The 21835-nt window shown below is 40.5% G+C and overlaps 2 protein-coding genes across 3 annotated transcripts in view; one reads left to right on the top strand and one right to left on the bottom strand.

Annotated features, from left to right (window-relative positions):
- LOC308386975 (replication protein A 70 kDa DNA-binding subunit-like) overlaps nt 1-12405 on the bottom strand; it is a 47708-nt gene extending 35303 nt beyond the window's left edge. The window contains exons 1-7 of the mRNA XM_080866828.1: nt 12262-12405; nt 11731-11778; nt 10199-10277; nt 9923-10031; nt 9738-9829; nt 9548-9646; nt 2200-2407 (exon numbers count right to left, since the gene is read on the bottom strand). Coding sequence (XP_080722954.1) covers nt 2200-2407; nt 9548-9646; nt 9738-9829; nt 9923-10031; nt 10199-10277; nt 11731-11778; nt 12262-12294 — 668 coding nt within the window. The 5' untranslated portion in view covers nt 12295-12405. The remainder of the gene's footprint in view (nt 1-2199; nt 2408-9547; nt 9647-9737; nt 9830-9922; nt 10032-10198; nt 10278-11730; nt 11779-12261) is intronic.
- A 701-nt stretch (nt 12406-13106) lies between these two features.
- Nucleotides 13107-20635, top strand: smyd4 (SET and MYND domain containing 4). Of its 2 annotated transcripts, XM_080866827.1 has the most exons (11): nt 13107-13374; nt 13583-13727; nt 14176-14265; nt 16766-17124; nt 17218-17735; nt 18315-18581; nt 18684-18871; nt 19531-19678; nt 19773-19889; nt 20052-20175; nt 20443-20635. In XM_080866827.1, exons 1-11 carry the CDS (start codon nt 13241-13243, stop codon nt 20564-20566), a joined length of 2214 nt encoding a protein of 737 aa, XP_080722953.1. In that variant the 5' UTR covers nt 13107-13240; the 3' UTR covers nt 20567-20635. The 2 variants fall into 2 exon arrangements, with proteins under 2 accessions (XP_080722953.1, XP_080722952.1); XM_080866826.1 differs by having other exon boundaries at nt 16766-17735.
- Nucleotides 20636-21835: the final 1200 nt, after the last annotated feature.

Below are 21835 nucleotides of genomic sequence, written 5' to 3'. Positions count from 1 at the left end.
TGAAAGGTTTATGTGGAAAATAAACAAGTGGACATGCAATGGTTTTTACCATCGTTGTTGCTAACGACAACCCATAAAAACAGGCGCTTCTCCGTCCGTAGTGTGTTTATATTAAATATAAGAGAAAGAGAGAACTTTAAGAATATAGCCACTACAGTGACCATCAAAACGATGAAAAAAATATTGCCGTAAACAGTGTATTTTGCGACACCACGAAACAAATGATAGCGTAAAATGAAACGACAGACGTTTTTATATCGTCATCCGATATATATCGTTATATCGAACAGCCCTACGGCAGACACTTTAAAAAGCCTCCTTTTTTGTTAATGAGCATTCCAGCTCGGCACACATCAGTCACCAATGTGTAACACAACTGCACAAAAAGAACAATTTCCTAGGAAATTGAATGAGTGTCTCACAGTCTTTTTAAAGTTCAGTGAAAGGGAAAAATAAAGCATATCACAACTTTCTTTTCAAAGAGTGAACTGGTTGTTGTACATCTGCCAAGTCCTGGATGTGCTTCTTGTTCTGTTTTTAACAACAGCCAGCCATGCTCTGCGCTTTATGAAGCAGGATTCTTTTTGACTGCATTGATAATTTTGCAGTGGAGGATATTCTTACTATAACTTTGCCTGCAATTAAATCCCCTATCATAAGAGCAGCTGCTGGCCTCGAGTGAACCCTATTTCCTGCTCAGTATGGATAAGACTGCTACACCAAGGTTTATGACAGTCAAAAGCCAATTATAGTCTGCTCTAGATGCTTTTACTTAACAATACCAGAATGGGATGGGGAAAGCCATGCGAACAGCCATAAAAGACCTTGCACACATAGAAAGCATCACTATATAATCAACTGCATGTAACACTGTGTCACACAACGACAACAAACCTCCACTTTTAATCTCACCCAAATGTTCATAGAAGGACTACAGCTGCTGAAGTCATCTGTTTTACTCACTCTAGGTACTCCCCAACTTCAAAGTAGGAACAGTCATCAGTTTATTACAACACCTAGAGGCACAGTTATCTTTACAGCCTACAATTTCAAACAGTGCTACGTTATCAGTGCCCAAACACAGAGAGAGTTGACAGGGTGCCTTCACTACAACTAGAGCTTGTTATTCTGTGCTCTTGTCTTTTTGTAGCTAACTTTAAGGTCAGAGACAGAGACTTATGCCTAATGAAACGATAAGAAACATGAGGGTGGGGGGGAGGGTGCAGTAAAAGCGAACCCTGGAGGTGAAACTGTAAGAGGGAAGGAAAAGGGAAAAAACGTGGTTAGCCAAATCCCCACCGGGCCAAATAACAAAATCAAAACCTCAGCAGCAGACCATAAAGACCCAGCAGTACCTGCTGCAAAAGTGTCCGTTTCCAAGGCAATATCGATCATTTCATTTCATTTCCATGCAAATGGGTTGTATAACATATGCACACTCAAGTTCACACAGCCACACACATTGTGAGCGAAAAAAAATGAATGCTCATACATGCATGCGTCAACACATGCCCCAAAGTGCTACCAAGAAATGGTAGCAAGCGGGGAAGCAGAGTCACAGCGTGAGAGAAAGTAGTTTAGCTGATGAGCAGAAAAGCAACAAAATCAAAGTGAAATCATAAACATATACAGCTTAAAGTTTGTTTGGATATTAGGAAGAAATATGGGCAAGTCAGATTCAACTTCACAACTTTACAATGATCTGCTACAGAACTTAACTCACACACAGTACATGCATGTGAAGGGTGTCTAATGTAAGGTACAAGTGGCCACTAAAAGGTCCAATCCTGCCCACAGCAAAATGTCCAAATTGTTCATTTTTTTTTTACCCAGATGTTTGATTTATCTGTTTTATATTCTTCTGAGATACAACAACACTATCTAATACACCAAAGTAAGGTGGTTAAGCTACAGAGACATGTCAGCACGTTCCAACAGTTCTGTTTCTTTGTAATGACATACGACTGAATGTGGAAATAAATACAAAACTGGACAGTTAAAATTGAATGCCTCACAATCTAAGGGTTCATCTTCACACTAAAATAATTAGAAAGCATTTGGTTGTCTTTATTTTTTTATAGTCACTGTCTCCTAGGTCTGACCAACTTAAAATACATTTGAGCTGCATGCTAAAACGAGTCTTAGACCCCTGATGTATATAAAAGTGAGCAAATTTAGACCGAGATCACTTGCACTTACTTGCTTTGGTAGGGGTTGAGGCTTGCAATAGGATTCACTTTTGCTGAAGAACCTGGAGAAGCGCTGTTGGCCTTCATGGGCGAAGCTTTCATGGGTGAAACCTTCATAGTTAAGCCCTTACTGGGTGATGCTTTAATAGCTGAGGCCTTCATGGGAGAAGCTTTCATGGGTGTTTTTCCCGTAAAACTTCCTCCTCTGCCTCTGGGAGCTGAAACACAAAGAAGATACTTAAAAGAGTGTTGCACATTAACAACATGGTAATTTAATATTGCTGAAAGAGATCATCAACAATCTTGGAAATGGATTCACCACAAAAGCCATTTTCAAACTGAAATGGCAAACACTGGCTGGTTCAAACTTCTGAAACGAGAAGACTTGCTGATTTTCTCAGTGTTATTTTACTGTTGATTTATAGGTTTAAAACTTGGACTATTAACGTATGTAGCACGATCCCACATCCCACATCCGGTGAGACTACCAAACATTAGTTTCCATTCTATTTAATACCTGCATAAGCTATGTCTCTTATGTTGCAAAAGTAGCTTGTTAATAGTTTTTCATTAACTCTATCAAAGCTCCAACCACTGTGAGGTATTTATTAGCCCAACTACAGTGGTAGAGCACCTGCCAGTTTGCTATTAGGCAATACAATCTGAAACACGCTGCCAAAAATTTCAGCTAGGATTAAACATTAGTGGTAGTATTATCATCTGATCTGTGAGCAGCTGCCAAAATAATAAAACGCCTGAAAAAGTTAAATTCTCCCATCAGAGATGCATGCTCAGAGTTACTTAATTCCCTGTTAACATCGGTTTGTGCCAATTAATAAAAATGTTTTTCTTCTTCGGGTAAGGCTGCCAATCAATTATTAATTTCATAATTACTATATCTGTACGTGCCTTTCAGTCATAGGAGAAAGAATAATTTGAATTAGTTATCAGACTATCGGTCTCATGGCCAAGAAAGCAAACATACTTGCCTTAATTATGTTCATGCGCCATGATTATTTTTTAACTTAGACTGAGTCAAAGACAGAGCAGTTATTCTAGATCAGTAGGAGAGAATATGGGAGGTTAATAATCAATGATTGCATATTTCTCGTCCTGTGTCTACTTCAACCACTAAATGCTAAAATTGTCAGAAAATATCAATATGAATGCTAATGTGTAATTACTCAAGCTGAGAGTGATTCAATAGCATAATATGGAATTTATGGAATTTAATTTTGCAGCGTTGATCTTATTTCTGTCTTTGTTATGTGCATACTCAACTCAGGACTAATTTAACTACCTCACATAGAAATAAATCAACACAACTGTATTTTTTTTAAGTTAAGACGAAGTTTTCTTTGTATAAAATTAAAAAAAAAAAAAAAAAAAAAACTCCACAAGTTTTGTGTTCTTCTTTGCAAGATACAACAGTTTGGACCAACCCACAGACTCATAAGGTGCTATCTCACCTCCCACAATGAAGTAGCATCAGCCCCATCAGTATGATTCAACCCAAACACTTATCTGCTGACACAATATTTTTTATGCAATTGCTTCTTTTGGCAGGAATAACATGCCATATTGAGCAGCAGTATTTTTTGGAAAGGAGGGTGTGCGGGGATTTTCAGGGATAAAGCGAATCAGGTCCACCGAGACCACTCCCTCTGATTTAAGCTCCGGTTGTAAAGCACAACAAATATGCACCTCGATGATACCCTCCTTTCTGTGTGTGTGTGCACCTCATGATCAAATTCCTTGGGGAAATTCACAGATTGAACAGCTATTTTCAGCCGAGGGGTAATTAACATCAATATTCATACACACGCTATCTGGATGGAGAGTTAGGAAGAGAGAACTGGTGGCGAAAGAGAAGATGAGGAGATGATAGGTGGTGGGAATCGGGAATGGACTGAAAAACAGCAAAGAGGGGGCAGAGCTTTATCAAGGATGCTCGTTTTCTGTGGCTTAGATCAATGCAGGCTTCTAATATGTATGCCAATATCATATTCGACAGCTCCTGTTGTTAAAGAGCGGACTGTGATGAGTATACACTAAGAGGGGAATATACAGTATGGATGAAAAGGAAATAATAATAACAAAAAAAGAGAACGTGAATGAGAAAGAATGAAAACGTGTGTGTGTGTGTGTGTGTGTGTGTGTGTGTGTGTTCATCAGAGTGAGGGCAAAAGGGAAAGAGTTGTGTGGGGGAAAAAGAAACCTACAGAGAATGGTTAGTGATGAATTATGGATATTATTTTAACCGCACTTTAGTGAGTCCAGATATCTTTTTGGAATTTAAATATCATCTACGAAGCAGTTTGAGAAGACTATTTCAAGAGATAGCTGCTGATGAATATTTAAATGGGAACACAGAACTACCTGTGACAACTGTGTCGTGGCCTCTGACTTCACACCTACTGCTGTTTTTTTGGGGTTTTTTCTGTTCTGTTATGTTTAAGCGAGAGAGGACTGCGAACCTAAGAGGTGCTCTCAAACAACTAGACGCTCAAAACACTTAAAATAAATGCCACAAAATCTTCAACAGGAAAAGTCTATCTAACAGCATCCTCCTACTCCCAAGGTGTCAAAGGTCAGGAGTCTCTACAGAGCACAATGCCTACAGCAGCTTTCCATTCAGCCAATTACTGTACACTTCCTCCAGTTTCTCACTCCTCTGTCCTCTCTGTCCTCTGGTCTGTGATTTTAGAACTGATCTTAGGTTTGCATCATCAAATATGTTCCAGTTCTTAAATGGATAACATGTATGTGTTTGTATTTGGGCTCATTCAGGAGAAATGCATGTCGTATAAAGCTGCACAGTGAATTATTGTTTGGCCCAACCATTAATAAACTTCACTGCGACATCCTTTTCTATTGTTTTAGTAATGGGTTTTGTTTCATTATGCACTAATGCAGTGGTGTCAAACGTAAGGCCTGGAGGCCAGAATTGTTCCACCAAAGACTTCATTCTGGCCCACATGAAAGGTGTCCTCTATCAACTAAAGAAATTTCCGTATTTTTAGTGGGTCCACAGTAAAGACATTTTCTGAGAATTAAGAAAACCAGTCTAGGCATGGAGCTACTAGAACTTTTCCTGTAATTTTAACAATTTATCATGTCGTTTCACTGGTTAAGTGTTCAAAGTGTAGTGTATGTGGCTCATAATGTAAAGAGAGTCTGACATCCCTGCTCTAATGTATGAATATATCTACATATATATCTACATAAAGCACAGGAGCAGCAGTCGTAGAGTTTCAGTTAATACCTCTAAAATGTTTGTTTTAATATTTCTTAACCTTACGTCTACATGGGTGATAGCCATCTCATGAAAATGGTGTAAGAGTTAAAGAGGATGTGCTGTTTGGTAAATACATATCCTACATCTTTGTGTCTCTTCCCTGCATCTTAGGCTTCTCTGCCAATAGGATCCCTGCTGCACGGAGCTACAGTACAAGAAAGAGACATAACTGAAAGAAGTAATGAGCCAAGTTAGCCAAATGGAGGCACCCAGGGAGTCAGTATGTTGCTCAAAGACTGGGACGTCTGCACAGAGGTTTGAATCAAAACCCTCAAATACAACAACAGCCCCATGAGCCATTACATAACCCAAAGCTCAATGGAAATGCTTGATTTGTGGCATTTAGCAGTCTTGGAAACGCTCAAAAATGCATCGACTTAGTAAGAATGCAATTTAGAAAAATAATGAAACAATCAATCACTAAGTCGCATTCAAAAGGAGAAAAGGCTTGAGAATTTATGCACAAGACCCCTTCATCAACAGAACAATTAAATAGAGGAGCAGTTTTCATCTATCAGGTTGAATCTCTGAAGCAACACAGATCAAAGGATGTAATGAGGAAAGGAGTCTGATGAACTAGTTAATACGGAGCCTCGTCTTTACTGAGTCAAATTAGTTGACTTCTCTCTCAACCCCCCCGCGCCGATTCTCCGTGTGCACCGCAACAACAGGATTCAGTCCACAACACAATATTCATGAAGCCATGAACTGGAGGAGCCACCGGCCCACACAAGCTCCCTCAGTCACAACACGAGCACACAGACACACACCTACACATGCACAAACACGCGCAATATACTAAGCACTCATTATCCACCCACATGCCTACATCCTCCACCGAGAAGGACTATCGGGTATGTTTCTGCCACATAACAAAATCAATGTCAATGCTAAGCGTAGTTGGTGGTGGTATAAAACAACTGAGTGAAACAAAGGCTAAGCTAATAAAAGCAGATCCAATAAAATGCAGACTACTTTAGGCATGATACATGGCAACAGCTACTGTGGCAGGAAAGTGAGTATCATTTGGGGCTCCTAAAATGTTACAAAACTCTGGTTGGTGGTAAAATAGAGGAAGAAGTGAGTTATGGACTCCCCCAGTGGCCAGTGGGCAACAAGATAGTTTGCCGCTCTGATGGCTGAGCTGTAAATATGATTTAAGTACCCAACGTGTTATGAAAAAAGGTACTTAGACTAAAGCGACTTCAGTCTACCATTCATTTAGCATTTCCTGTGGCTACCACAGTGTGCCTTATGATCCTGCTTTATCTAGTTCTTAACCCACCCCCAGACTACAGCCTTTGAACACTGAACTGCTATGAATATCAAAGGGATGGACATCAGGATGTACTGTTTGGTTAGCAATGTCTTTCCAAGTCTCTGTTCTCCACCAAATTATAGCTGCAGTTTGGGGTGAAAACAGTGAGAAGACTGCAAATCAACTGTCAGCAGCATTTGCTTAAAGGGTGCTTGGCTCCCTCTGTTGGCAAGATTAGGTTTTATTAAGAAATAATATTCTAATTGTCCCTGAAATAACTGGACCAAATATTGTATGGTTAAGCTAAAACAAAACCCTCCTTTGTTCTCTGTTAATATTATACACACATGATTAGGTGCTCTATACCACTACAATATATGAATTGTAGATGACAAAAATGATTTGTAGCTCATTAAAGACCTTGTGGTAAGTACGGCTAAATGAGGACTTGTTTTAAATCAATGAGGTAATTAAATACTGTAATCTGCAAAGCAAGTAATGATATCCATAATCCAAGAGCAGGAAAACCTCAGGCCTTGGCACACTTTGACACCACCTACATATATAATGTTAGAGACCAAGCATAATCCCTCTTATGGCAGTGGCCTCCTCCAGCCAGACAATGCACCCCACTGCTTGGTACTGACACCAGGAACACTGAAAAGGGCCTAAGGCATTAACCAATCATGTTGAGCAATTGCTGGATTCACCAGAACAAGCCCAAACCACAAAGGCCCCAAACCACAACCCAGTGGTGTCCTGCCAAACACCACATGATGCCACCAGAGCTTTTTACACAGCATGACGGGATCATACACTATATATAGCAGGCCGTCTTACAGTTTTTCTCAAATGTTAAAACACAAAAGCCAATCCTGTAACCCAAATGACCAGTAGTCTAAACACATTTACTAAATGTAGCCACCATATTCCAGTACCATAAACACATGTCACATGAAGACACAATTCACAAAACACAACCCTCTGTACTCATAAATCTAAACACATTTTTCCTTGCTAAAACACATGTTGCAAAACAACTCTGCTCATATCCTCAAATGAAAGCCCATGTGATGCAAAATGCTTGCCACAGTCACCAATCTTTGAACACAGGGAACACACCTGGCGTCATTCACTACACACAATGACTCAAAATTGAAGACACTTGTTGCTAATGCTGTACCCACATGTAAAAGCAAGTTCAGAGTGCACAGTATGCTGAAGGTTCCAAACAAACACAATGGATGAAGGCAGAGTCAGGGGAAGAGGAATTTGATGCAGAGGAGGGAGAAGAGCTGGCCCTGGAAGAAGAGGAGCAGGCCAATGAGGAAGAGGAGTTCAAATGAGAGGAGGAAGAGGAGCGACCAACGAGGAAGAGGAGAAGGCCAACATGGGAGAGGAGAAGGTCCAGGAGGGAGAGCAAGACAACCTCGCACCATCATTACGGACGAGATGCGAGCAACAGCTCAGCGACATGATGCCGCACAGTGATTGTGGTGTGTGTGTGGTGTGAATAACGTAAATAAAAAAACTTCACACCCTGTTCATGTTTTCAAGATTACTGTTGTGTGCAATAGATTCTGTTTTTGCATTGAGTTGTGTTACAGTAGTGTACGTACATGCAGGATTTTCTATAGATTTATACTACTCATATGAAACTCACAAATCTAAATGCGTAATCCTCTGCAGAGATCTACGACGATCCGTTACTGTATAGTTTCTAAAATATGCATTGGCAGTTATGAAACAAAGAACCTTCTCACAAATTGAGCATTGTGTTTTCAATTGTTTTGCTGTAGTGTGTAATGCTGTGTATAGTGTTTACAGTTTTGACAGCTTCGAGCTGCTCTCTTGGTGTGGGAGTTTGAGTTTTGCAGTGGGAAGGTGTGGTTGTGTTTATGTAGCTTTAGAGAAGGGTGTTGTGTTTGGACATTGGGGGACCTGGTGGTAACGTTTGTGAAATGTGTTTTAGCATTTGAGAAAAACTGTAATGTTGCGGCTTGTTGGATCATGTTTTTGGCCTTACTATTAATAGCTTCATCCTGATCATTCTGAAAGCAAAGCTTTTACTGCTGTTGTTTCCCAAATGTGTGAGCAGTACACACACACACACACACAGCAGATCGAGTCACTTTGAGGGAAGAAACTTTTGGATCCTGCGTCTACTGATGCAAAACTACCACTTTATGCATCTCAAATTTTGACTTGTTTTTTGGGGGGATTCAACTACAAATACTAATTAAAATTATTTCTTTGCTAAGTTGCCTGTCACGTGCAGATGCAAAACTGGTTCATATATTGAGCTAAGTTGCTGTTTTATGCATGAATGATCGATAGGTCTGTGTAAGTGGCTCAAAAAAAAACATTCCTCTGAAAATGCTCAGCTACAAGGACTGACTGAAAAATTAGAGAAAATGAAGACAACACCCAAAGGAAAAAAAACACGAGAACTATTGCTCAAGACCACTTTAAAAACCTAAAAGAAAATCTGGCTGCTTGGAGGCAAAATATGAAGAGATGAGGGGTTCCTCAAAGCATCTGCACAGTGCTGCATATCATATAATTAATGGCACATATTGTAAATGAATAAGTACACTCACTTTTTCTTCAGGTTCTCAAAAGCCATTGTTTTGCACTATAAGCGATTTATTCTGATACAGTGAGATATAAAGTAGTGCTGATGTCAACACAATGAAAAGGTGCTTCTGCCACACAAGTGACTAAATAACAAGCAGGAAATGGCAGCAGTATTATCTTATATTACCATGATTCATATACAAAGTGTTTGACAAAAAAACTCACAGCTGTAGTTCCTATAGGAGGGTCCAGGCACGGCAGCAGACGGAGGGGACTCTGGAACATAGGTACTTGATGACACCTTCTGTGGAGATGAAGTCTTACCTAAAAGAGGAACAAACACCATAAGGGGCTTCCAGAGGCTGTTTATTACAGTTTCTTACCTTCATCCATGCACACTTTAAAAGTACTATACCATCTGTATTATAAGGAGTGGGATTTCCAATCTTCCCCCCAGTTTCCTTTGCTGACTTTAATATATCCATGTCCATAACAACAACCACACGCCTGGAACAAAAAAAAGGAGCAAAGTGAAAATTATACCAAATGGGAAAACATGAGTAAACAAAAGAAGAAAGGAAATAAAGAGTCAACACATACCTGCCATCAGCCAAAGTGTTGTTGATGGTCTTTTTCAACAAACACACACAGTTTGGTACCAGGAGGTTCTCTTCAGACAAATAGTTTAACTGGGTAGCAAGCAGGCAAGCTAGACACAAAAATACACAGAAATTTTCATATATAATTTCTAGAAAAAGAAATATCACAGTTTAACTGGCTATATCTTAGTATTTAAGACCTCCACATCATCTTTGACTTTTATTTCTGGTGTCACTTCCAAATTTAAAAGTTGTTGTACTACTGGAGGACACTCACAAGTCAGAGAGTGCTGGCCATCACTCATCATAAGTCGGAACCTGGGTGGGCTTGAGGCATTACTGATCTGACGGATGTTCTGACAAACAGAGAGGGAAGGAAAGATGTCAAAATCAAAACAACAAAAGGTCCCAAGATATATTAATAGGAATCATTAAACCGCTCTGTTTACACATGACAGCAAAGAAGCAATAAAATCAATTATAACAAGCAGGCATTTATTTACGCAGCCCTTTCCCTCGAACATCTCCACAGAGATAGCAGATGAGTCAGGACCTAAGGGTTCTGCTGCCTCATCTGTAAGCTCTGAGCGGTAAAGAAGGGAAATGTTTAACTAGCTAGCCTAGCTGAGAAGTTATCAAACGTTCTAATCACAAAACAGGTACAGTGGACACATGTGTTTGAATGTGTTTGTTTAACACACAAGTACAAGCATAACACAGACTAATGAAAAGAAAGGCATTTTGTCTGCATGTGCTGACTGTGCTGTTTTAGTGATTAGGAGATGTGAGAGGAGGAGAGAACAGGAGAGAGCAGAGGACAGATGAGATGCTAAACGATCTGCTGTAGAGGTGAGGAAGAGGAAATTATCACATGAGACAGAGTTAACACTCTTTGCCTCAGCTCAAAATGAGCCCATCATACAATGAAATCAGAAGATGAGATGCAAGCTCATTCATTTTACAAATGTAACAAAGAATTGAAAAAATACAGAGCGTAACAAAAAGAATCATCTGATTTTTAAAGGTTATCTTTTATAAAGTAATGAAAATAGAAGCTTGCAGTAACTAAAAAAACATGGCTGTACATAAAATTTTACATACAAAACTTTCACTGTTGAGAAGTTCTCAATGTGTCCCCCTCTATATGTAACATTCCATACAACATATTCCTTGCCGAGTTAAACTTGTCTCATACTTTTGTGAGCATGTCTGTAGTCACTGCTACCTACCAGCAACCACATGAAACTCACAAATCTCCTCTTTCTAACAGTATGTGGCTGTGGAATTAAAGCACTTTAAAATCAGATGGTTCTTGTTGATACATCGTGTACAATCTCTATTACGTCTCCATCTGCAATGGCAAAGGTGTTTCACAATGACATCACTGGATCATTCCATCTCCAAACACTGTGAGCCTTCTGCTTGACTATGTCGTTTTTGCATAAAGACTAACAACAAATGTTTGCATTGAAAAGACCACTAGTGACAATTTCTGAATGATATATAGTTGTATTTAAACATAATGCAAAATAAAACACGTAGAATACTTAACATGAAACCTTTACTCACAAAATTGAAAAAGGAAATGCTGTCTTTATTCTGTGCTTGTGCTTGAATGTTAAGTCAAGTTGCACTGCAAAAAGAAAAATATAAGTAATCTAAAACTAGACCTAAATTCTTTAGTTTCCAGATGGTATTGTAATTATAACTCATATATACTCACATATACTCTGTACTTATGCTATAATAGAGGCTTCTATGCATATCATGTAATCTGAAATACAAGTGGGTTTCCACAGAGCCACTCACCAGCAGCTGCAGCACGGGCTTGTCCACATCTAAGCCTTTGCACAGGGCCTAGACATCAATAATAACACACATAGTCGTCGTTAGTTACAACTGCCTGTTTGTCCTCATTATATATTACAGTGTTGCTAAGGCAAAGTTACAGTGTAACAACCATTGGACAAAACTGCCATCTATTCTGTTTCTCATGTGGATGGTGACAAACACTTTCTCTAGACGTCAAATATTATCGAAAAACTGTCGAGAGGTAAAATGTCATTATAGCCCAAAAATAGATTGTTCTGTTGACCCAGCCTGATTGTTTTTGCTCTTCATCACAAATATTGCTCTTAGAGCTTTTTTTTTTTAAATCAACCGGTAACAAAGTTTATTTTTTAACTGATCTGGTAATGCTACAGCTGATGAACCATTAGGACCAAAGGTAAACATTAGCGCACAGGGTAGCAGCCTGAAGTTACACCACACCACAATCAAGCTTGAGACACGGAGTCAAAGAGAAAACAGCAGCTCAGTCAGTTTAAGGTTTATGCTTACTTCAACCGCCCCTTTTGTAAGAGGTACGTTCATGTCTCTCGTGTGAAGCTTATCTCAAAGCTTGCAGAGTTTAGCTTTTCTGGTACGTAGCTCCAAAAAAAGCCATGACACTTATCGCGATAGGAGAGAGGCAAACGACACTTTGCCGAGACGTTAAAAGACCGGAAGTGTCACATTTACGCCTTCAAAATAAACGATATGCTAGGCCACTGCACGACTTTGACTATTTTGCCAATCTGTTACATTATATTAATTTGATAGTTTCAGTCTGTAGCTACTGCACTGGTCTAAAAACTAAACATACTACATACATACTACATTATTTGTATTTATACAACAAACAGATTCAACAAAGCTGTGACCACCACTATGTGTGTATTTGTATAATAGCCAAAAATGAATAAAACAAAACTGCAAAGGCGAGGGGCAACAAAACTGAATAACACCAAAGGTAATCCAACTTGTATGGAGAGTTGTGTTACTACTTTTAAACACATGTTTCCAAAACTTACTTATTTAAATTCTGCCCTCACACAGAATTACTACAAATATCAAAATATTGAATATTGTTTCATATGGCAAATCAGATTCCGGTGCAAAATGTGAAAAGCGCCTTGAAAATAGTCACGAAAAGCAATTTTATAACCTCTAAAATGAAACCTAGCTTCAGAATTATTTTTGGATACTACCGAAAAATATTGTTTTACGACAATGTGATTAGTTTGAATTGTGTCATTAACCTAATAAGGAGAATATTTTTCAATTTTCACATACAGGATGGTCTTTGAACAGCCACGGGTTTGCAGTTTTGATTTTATTGTGAAAGATATTGCCGGGAACTGTAGTTTGGTCCACTCTAACGTGACAGCTGTGCTGAGAGCGCTGAGAGCTCATGTGAAACTAATTCAAAACAAACCCAAACTACTCTCCGGTCCTGCGGTCCTGTCAGCAGGGTGACGCGGTTCTGTTGTAATCCATAATGGATCTGCCGTGCGTTCAGTGGCAAGATCACGTGGCACAGAAGTGGCGCGCTCTCGAGCCCAAACTAAAGGAACAGTTTACGTCCCTGCTTGAAATAGATGACGTTTTCAGATGTGGTCTAAGTCTCGTGAGGTAAGCACCCAGTTCAGCTCATGTAGTACCAATGAATTTAAGACTACGAACCTATTTTATTAACCTTACACTGACTGGTAGTTCTGAGGCAGCTGCAACAGCTTGGACCACTTGAACTGGACTTTAGTCCAGGAAAAGCTTTTGAACAGTGCTCTGCACCTACTTTGTGTTTCTGTGTATTATTAAAGGGTTCTTTTTGTTTTTGCAGACAAGATGATCTGGACTTCTTGCAGCAAGAATCTGCAGTATATTCAGTACAGAAGGATGCAGAGCTAGCAGCCAAATGCAGGGTGAGGGGAAACTCCAGCTTCAAGACTAAAAACTACACTGCAGCTGCTCTGCACTATTCAAAGGTAAATTTGAAACAATATTATATCTTACTCTGGGACTGTAGGCACCCTAGATACTTTAATTAAGTTTAAAAAAATCCTTTCTTTTAGCGGGAAGAAACATCCGGCAGAACCAAGCTCAGTAAGAGAGTGGCTATATGCTGCAATGGAGTGATTGGGGGGAAGACAGGACAAAAGACACACTGTGGAATAAAGCCAGAGATTAATAATAAGCAATGATTAAATGCAGAGTGGTGTGTAAACACTGAGACAGTGAAACAATGTGAAATACTAGCTCTGATGTAAGTTAAGTAAGAAATACTACGCTGGTGACTATCGCTGTTACATCTGAGGTGTATCTGGATTTTATTTTGACTCTAAAAGTGTAAGCATGCCTTTGATATTAAGCACCTTAAACATGAAAACACTGCCCACCATAAACCCCTACCTCGACTGTCTCCTGTTATTACAGGGCATCTGTTTTGCTCCCAGTACTTCGGAGCAGCTGTCTCTGTGCTACGCCAACCGCTCTGCTACGCTCTACCATCTGCAGCACTACCAGGTGAGTCTGTGCCACCTTCACCATTAAAACCAGCTGTGCTCAGTGGTTGGCTAGTGTTGTCATGGTGTGAGCTACAATTGCCTGTAGGAAGCTTGCACAGAAAAACGTGCTGGTTCAAATCCTCATGCAAATGGTTGATGATCTGCACACAAGACTGCATAAGTGTTCTTTTTTTAACAATGCTGAAGACTTTCTTGCTGTGGCCAACAGGAAGGATACCCATGTTCCTCACATCACACCCGTTTCCATCACAGAAGCTTTACCTGGAACCATTTATAAGTCACTGTACCTCTGCGGGTGCTTTGCAACCAGGAGCTCATCTTCTATAATGATTTTTTTCATGATTCATTAAATAAAAAAATATCGGGCATTATAATATTTTTTAATATCCTATTTCTCAAACTTGTGCCAGGCACTAGGATTAAGTCAAAACTGTACAGGGCATTCATTTATCCTACTTACTTTTGAAGCTGTTATAAAATACCTTTGACTGCTAATTCCACACTGTTCTCCCCTCACAAGTCAGGTAAGAGTTTTGAAGCACCAGCTGAGTCCACAGTAACAACCCTGTTCTCCATTACTTGATGTATAATAAGCCTGTATGGTTAGGAAGTGTCTGTGGGAGGACATTAATCTACCAAAAAACAGGAATAAAAAGATTTTAAAAAAGTTCAACTGAGCGAAGTTAAAAAGCAGTAATTCCTGCAGTTTCTCATGTTTAAGCCTAACATGTCAAATAAGTTATTATCAGTTTATTAAATTTTTAACACCTTCAAATGGGAAGCGTGAATTAGATATTCTAGTTTATGAAGTTGTGCATGTTTAGCAAAATCTTGATAACTGTCTAAACCGAACCCCATCTGGTTTGGCTTTAATTCTTTTCTCTAATAAAGATGACATTTAACAACCTCCCCGGTATCCGTAATGAGGAGTTTTGACACCTCTGTATATGTCAATAAAGATGTGGTTTGGCGACTATTAGAATAGTTTTCAGGTTTTTCCAAGGGTAGCTCTATAAGCAGAGACCACCCTCACTAATATCTGATGCAAACAGTCATTTTGTTCTATAAGCAGACCTGACATATGAGAGGAACCACTCAGTTCAGAAAGGGTCCTCCTAATGGATTAAGAAAGAGTTAAAACAAAACTAGTTAATTATCCTAACCATAATCACTGGGATTATAGGTCTAAACCCGCCGTGGTTTTTAACGTTTGTGCCATGAGTCAACAGTAAACCTATCCAACAAGGAAAGAATGCACTACTGCATATTTCATTCATCCAAGGTTCAGATCGCAGAACAAAATGAACTCTTTTGCTTTTTTTCTTTAACTTCTCTTCTTGGAATCATAGCAGATTCTTTTTCTTCTCCTTCCTCTGCTTCTACTCCTCCTTCCTTTAGGCGTTGCTGCAGCAGATCATCTGTCTCCATCTCAGCCTTTCCCTGACATCCTTTTTCTATCACACCAACCCTCTAAACATCCTTCTTCAGTGCAGTCCATGAATCTTCTCTGTGGTCTTCCACCTTTTTCCTTCTGCGTGCACCATCTTAAACATCCTTAATCCAGTATATGTACACTATCTCTCCAATATATACTCAGTCCCTTGACTAAACAAAGTATTTTTGAATCACATTGACTGTCAATCTCGGGTTTAAGTGTGTGGTACAAACTCTCAACATCAGACTTAAAGCAAATCCTAATCACAACCACCACACCAACTCAAATGCTGTCCTCACACTAAAATTCTCTCAAATTCATGTTGGCCTAAATCTAAACTGCTCTTTTCCGAGTCCTCTACATAGACAACAGCAGGTTTGATGAGAATAGAGAGCTGTGAATGATGTGTGTGTCAGTGCATTGACTAGACCAGGGGTGCCCAATCCCAGTCCTCGAGAGCTACCGTCCTGCAGCTTTTAGACGCATTCCTTCTTCTGACACACCTGAATCAACTGAATGGCTTGTTATCAGGCCTTTGCCAAACTTGATGGCATGCTGAAGAGGTAATCACACCATTTGATTCAGCTGTGTTGGAGTAGGGATGCATCTAAAAGCTGCAGGATAGTAGATCTCGAGGACTGGGATTGGGCACCCCTGGACTAGACCTTCTTTGACCCCCCTAATTCAGCTGCCTATTCGACAGACAGTGCACAGACCATCATTATGATAGCTAGGCTACCTAACCATAGCCAGAGCTGTAACTGGCAGAATCATACTTCATATGTAAAACCTTGCAACAGCTTAGCAGGCGTGTGAAATGGGTCAGAATCATAAAAGTGCTTATTTGTGTACAATCTGTATGTAGCATTCACAGCACTGCTTACTGTCCTTAAAAATGCCTCCAGTATTCCTTTTCTCAGTCTTCTTATGACAGGTTTCTAAGCCTTACCCCTCCGGTTCAGTGCAGAATTCATGAGTTAGTAAGAAGTCTGTCATCTCTATGTTTTGCTCACAGTCTTTGATTTTGTGATTGTTTACGCTCCAGCTTTTCTGTTTTCCTCAGGAATGCCTTGATGACATTGACAGAGCCGTGAAGAATGGCTATCCCTCTCATCTTTTACACAAACTGGAGGACCGCCGCACTCTGTGCTTTAAACATCTCTCTGTACATGAAAAGGGAAGGGAGGATGATCAAAACCCTGCCTCAAACGATTGTAAAGGTTCAGACACAGCAAATTCACCATCTGTTGGGCCTCTCACAGTTGGGATTTGTCCTCAAGTTGTTGTTGACTCCACTGTGGAGAAAGGTCGACACCTGGTGGCTGTAAATAGAATAGCAGCCGGGGAGGTGATTCTCACTGACAGGCCATACAGCTGTGTCCTCCTACCAGGAATGGAGGAGGTGAAAGGGAAGGTGGGACGGTATGGCAGAGAGAGAGAAGTGTTGTTTGGAGTGGAGGACAGGCGTTGCCATAGGTGTTTGACTGAAACGCTGATTCTTGTACCATGTGACAGGTGTAGCTACAGCCGATACTGTTCAACTGGTTGTCAGCAGGAAGCCTGGGAAGAACATCATCGCTGGGAGTGTGCGCTGGGAGCAGATCTGATGGCGATGGGCGTTATGTCACAGCTCGCCCTGAGGTTAGCTCTCAAGGCAGGGTTAAAAAACTTTCTACTAGCAAGGGAGCCAATCAGAGACAAGCACAAAGAGTGTTTTAATAATCACTCGAGTGATCCTTCTACGTCATCCTATGGGGGCTCTTACCTGAATGTGTATAACTTGCTGCACCACCTGAATCACCACAGCCCTGCTCTGCGTTTCATGTGTGCGGTCACCGCAGCAACACTCTACCTGAAGCTCAGCAAGGCAGGACCACCACCTGTATCATGGAGCCATACCCCACAGGGACCAAACAAGGAGGGAGGAGACGCTGATTGGAATGCAGAGCTATGGATGCTGGGAAGTGCAGTTCTACAGCACATCCTACAGCTGAGGTGTAACGCCCAGGCAATAGTCGTGCTGCAAGACACAGGTGACTGCAGGCGCAAAATGTGTTGTTAAGTTGGCTCAGATTGAGTGTAGTTAGAATAAACAGCTGCAGCTGCGTGTCACAGGCAGAAAAATGAGAAAGAAAATCGTGTTCCCTCTTTAATGAAATTGATGGATGACACAACTAAAAACGATTCCACTGGCATAAAAGTCTTTTTTAGGTGCTTCAGGTGTGACAACACAGCAGACGCTTTCAGAGGAAGATTTACAGTGCACTCACTTTGCTTCTTTTTCTAACTCAGTGGAATGAAAACAGTAATAAAAAATGTGGGTGAGAATGAAGTTAAAGAGGAACTCAATTTAAACATGCTTGGATGATGGGACATGTTTACACTGCTTGTTGGGTCAAAAATTCAGTTTCAGGTTATCATAGAAGACCACAGAGGTTTACTTTTAGGATGTCACAACCAGAAAATTTAGGAGATTTTTGCTTCAAAAGGATTTTAAGGATATATAAAACTTTTCTTATTGATTTTTGCAACTGTGAATACTCTGTAGTGTCGACTACGCAGGAGGTCCCTTTTTCTAATTGCATTTTGTTTTGGCTTTTTGCATCTCACAGGAGCAACAAACTCACCGGTGCAGTCCAACAGGGAAATTCGCATTGCTACTGCAGTATTCCCGACTCTTAGTCTTCTCAATCACTCTTGCTGCCCCAACACCAGCCTGGTGTTCAGCACTGGAGGCATTATTGAGCCTTCTGGTTCAGCTCTGTCTGCAGACTTCAGTGGGGGTGAAGCTGAATGGAGGCACAAGGCGCAGGGAGTCACTGTAACAGTCAGAGCAGCCAAGCTCATCACTCCTGGACAAGAGATCCTGCACTGCTATGGTATGATGTACGATGGAACATTTAGATAGATTAGAATCAATATGGTATCATAACCTTGTGTATAAAAGCAATTTTTCACCATTCATTTTATTTTCCCTTCAGGTCCTCATAGCAGCAGGATGGTGACCCAGGAACGCCGTTGTCTTCTGCAAGAGCAGTACTATTTCTTGTGTCAGTGTGAGGCCTGTAGCCAACAGCAGCAGGACGTGGAGGAGCCCAGACAGCAGGAGCCAGGCGCTGAGGGCAGAGATCTTGGACTCCTGTGCATCAAGTGCAAAGGATCTCTCAAAGTATGAGATCATTATTGACTTTTTTCAGGATTAATGGGGGGCACAGTGTTGCAATTGAAAACATGCTGGTTAGTTAATTATTAATTCTACTTCTCGACGTACGTTTAAATGTCAGATTGTGTGGTTGTGTGTCTCTCGGTGTTAGCCCTGTGATGGACTGGCAACCTGTCTAGGGTGCACCCCTTCTTTCATCCTATGAAAGCTTGAATAGACTCCAGCCCCCTCTGTGACCCTAAATTCAATAAGTGCAGTGGTTTGCCTCACAGCTCACAGGGGTTTGAATCCACTTGCCGACTGGAGGCTTTTTGTGTGGCATGTCCTTGTGGATCTTCTCTGGGCACTCTGAACTGCTCCCACAGTCCAAAACATGTACGGGGCTATATTGATTTGTGATGTTAAATTGACCATAGGTGTGAATGTGAGTGTGAATTGTTGTCTATTTCTCCCCTGTGACCAAAGGACGACTTGTCTGGCGTATGCCAAGCCTCTCGCCCTGTGACTGCTGATATCCAGCCCTCCATGAGCCTGAATTAGATACGATGGGGGGGAAAATGAAAGAATTTTAAAGGAAACTGATCCGTCCATTCTTCTGGCCATTTGCCCAATGTCTGTTGACATTTCCATGTTAATCATTTAAAAATACTGTAAATACTTTTCAGAAAAGGAGTGAGGACAGAGAAGCCGGATTTGTATGTTCACGCTCATCCTGCAGTCATTGTATGTCCTTATCTGACGTGAACAACAGTCTGCAGGAGATCAGGGTTAACCTGGAGAAGGCTGTGGAACTCATGGAGACAGACAGGCCAGGTGCTTGTAAAAAAATAAAAAATAAACATCCAAATCTAATCAAATATAGAAATACATCACTGTCATGTGATTCTTCTCTTCTACCCTCCCCCAGGTGAGGCCCTAAGACTTCTAAAAAAGACTCTGTGTCAGTCTGGTCTCATCCTTGCAGAGACACACCCACTACAGGGGGAGCTAGCTGATGCCACAGCCAGAGCTTATGCTTCTCTGGGTACGCATAATAATGATGTGGAGTATTTGCATATGAGCTGTGTGGTTAATGGTGTTTGTGTTTTTAACACCCTGAGGAGTTAAAAAAAAACCTCCAAAAAGCATCTGTGCATAATCTTTGCAGTCTTCTTACTGCTTTGTTTGTGTTCTGCTGTTTCTGTAGGTGACTGGAATAGTGCAGCATCCCATCTGGAGCGAAGCGCTGTAGCCATTGCCTCCCAGTTTGGAAAAGAAAGCGTCGAACTGGGTCGACAACTCTTCAAATTAGCACAGCTACACTTCAATGGGTGAGAAAAGTTGTGCAGAGAGTGGGCAGAAAAAAATTTCAGGTTGCGTTCCTTCTTTTTTAGTGTCTAGTGCTAAATGTGCAGTCACACTGCAGCTGTCAGAGTAATTGCCTAAACTTAGAATACTTGGTTTAATAAGACGACAAACCGTACCTGAGCCAAGTGCCTAAAGCGTCACAGTCTCATAACTTCTACTACGTTCTGTTTTTGACTCTCTTTATTTGTAGAAATAACAACCTTTGCGTCATTTTCCTCTCCTTCTCCCAGTGGTTCCCGAGGGGCAGCTCTCTCCGTCATCCCCAAGGTCAGGCGACTTCTCTGCCTTCACTGCGGTCCACACTGCCATGAATTACAGGAGCTGAAGGCCATGGAGGACTGCTTACAAGGGTAGTTTTCAAAAAAAGCAAACGATAATTAGTTTTGTACTTTGTGAAGCTCATTAAAATATGAGAAATTTCATGATTGCAGGCCTTGTTTGTTTTGTGTCTTTAAAAAGCTGTTACATTGCAGGTAACATATAGTCTTTTTATAAGTTCTTGTTTTTACAAGAAGAAATTATATTATAGCACTGTAGTGCTGTGCATACCCTCAGCTATGCTATAAATATAGGTAACCGTCTGACCTTTAGATGGCAGCAATTGTCCAGTGACTAATTCAATTTCATGCTTGAATGACTGGACAGTAAGATGTAGCTTCTACTCCTGAACCTACAGTACATGGCCCATGTCCTCCAAGACCTTCAGCTTAAAAGTCTTTATAGGACCATTAAGGCGTGATGTTCAGGTGTTGGAGCATTTTTCCTCTTTCAGTCAATCAATTAAAAGCCTTGCATGTAAGTGATGAAGTACAAAGACTAGTGTACCACAACAGCGAAGAAATAAGGGTTCAGGTCACAGTAAGCTCTGATGTAAAGGTTCATTAGCTTTTAAAAAGGAGCGGAAGCTCATGTTGGGCAAAGACAATAAAATCATGATCACAGCTGGAAGTCCCGAGGCATGTGCCAGTTAAAACCTCACAAGTGTCTGGAGGGCAGCCAATCTGACAGATGTGAAGATGTGCGTACAAGTCAAGGTCAAGACAAAACTTTGGTGAGGCAGCTGGTGAAAGAAGCTGGGGAGCAGTGACTCCTCAGTGAACTCAGAATGGTCCATGGGGCAGATTCCTGCTGATGATTGTGGGAAGAAGGTTGAAAGTTAAGTCTGAATAACGTCTTCATTCAGGTCAACTTTTAATTCTCTCTAAAAACTGTAGAAAACTGAGACTGTAGATGAAATTCTTTTCAACATCTATTAATGTGCTGATTAAAAAAAAATCAGATCTGTATTCTATAACACATTAGAAAGTGGTTAGAAATTTCTTATCACAATATTCCAGAATGAAAAATGTCCATCAGGATATCACAGAGCACAAAGTAACATTAATAATATTGAGCTGTCCAAATCCACTAGATGTTTAATTTACTGGAAAGTAAACCAAAAAGTCTGACAACCATCAGAAACGTCAGTGACTAAAGCGCGACTTCCTGAAAGGAGCCGAAAGATTCACTCTACTTATTAAATTCAAATATACTGGTCAACAGAAAATCAGTGTTGCAAACAGAAACCGATGTCTGCAAAATCAATTTTGATGGCTTTCCTTTTTTTTTTTTTTGTTATAAATG

Source organism: Rhamphochromis sp. 'chilingali' (assembly GCF_963969265.1).
Source record: "Rhamphochromis sp. 'chilingali' genome assembly, chromosome: 19".
NCBI lineage: Eukaryota > Metazoa > Chordata > Actinopteri > Cichliformes > Cichlidae > Rhamphochromis > Rhamphochromis sp. 'chilingali'.
This window is presented reverse-complemented; position numbering and strand designations above follow the sequence as displayed.

Excerpts from the sequence above, each read along its gene's own strand:
- smyd4 (XM_080866826.1), top strand. The coding sequence starts at position 13,241 with ATGGATCTGCCGTGCGTTCAGTGGCAAGATCACGTGGCACAGAAGTGG. Across the intron at positions 18,582-18,683 it reads AGAGATCCTGCACTGCTATG|GTCCTCATAGCAGCAGGATG; the intron begins GTATGATGTACG and ends TTTTCCCTTCAG. Across the intron at positions 19,679-19,772 it reads CATGGAGACAGACAGGCCAG|GTGAGGCCCTAAGACTTCTA; the intron begins GTGCTTGTAAAA and ends ACCCTCCCCCAG.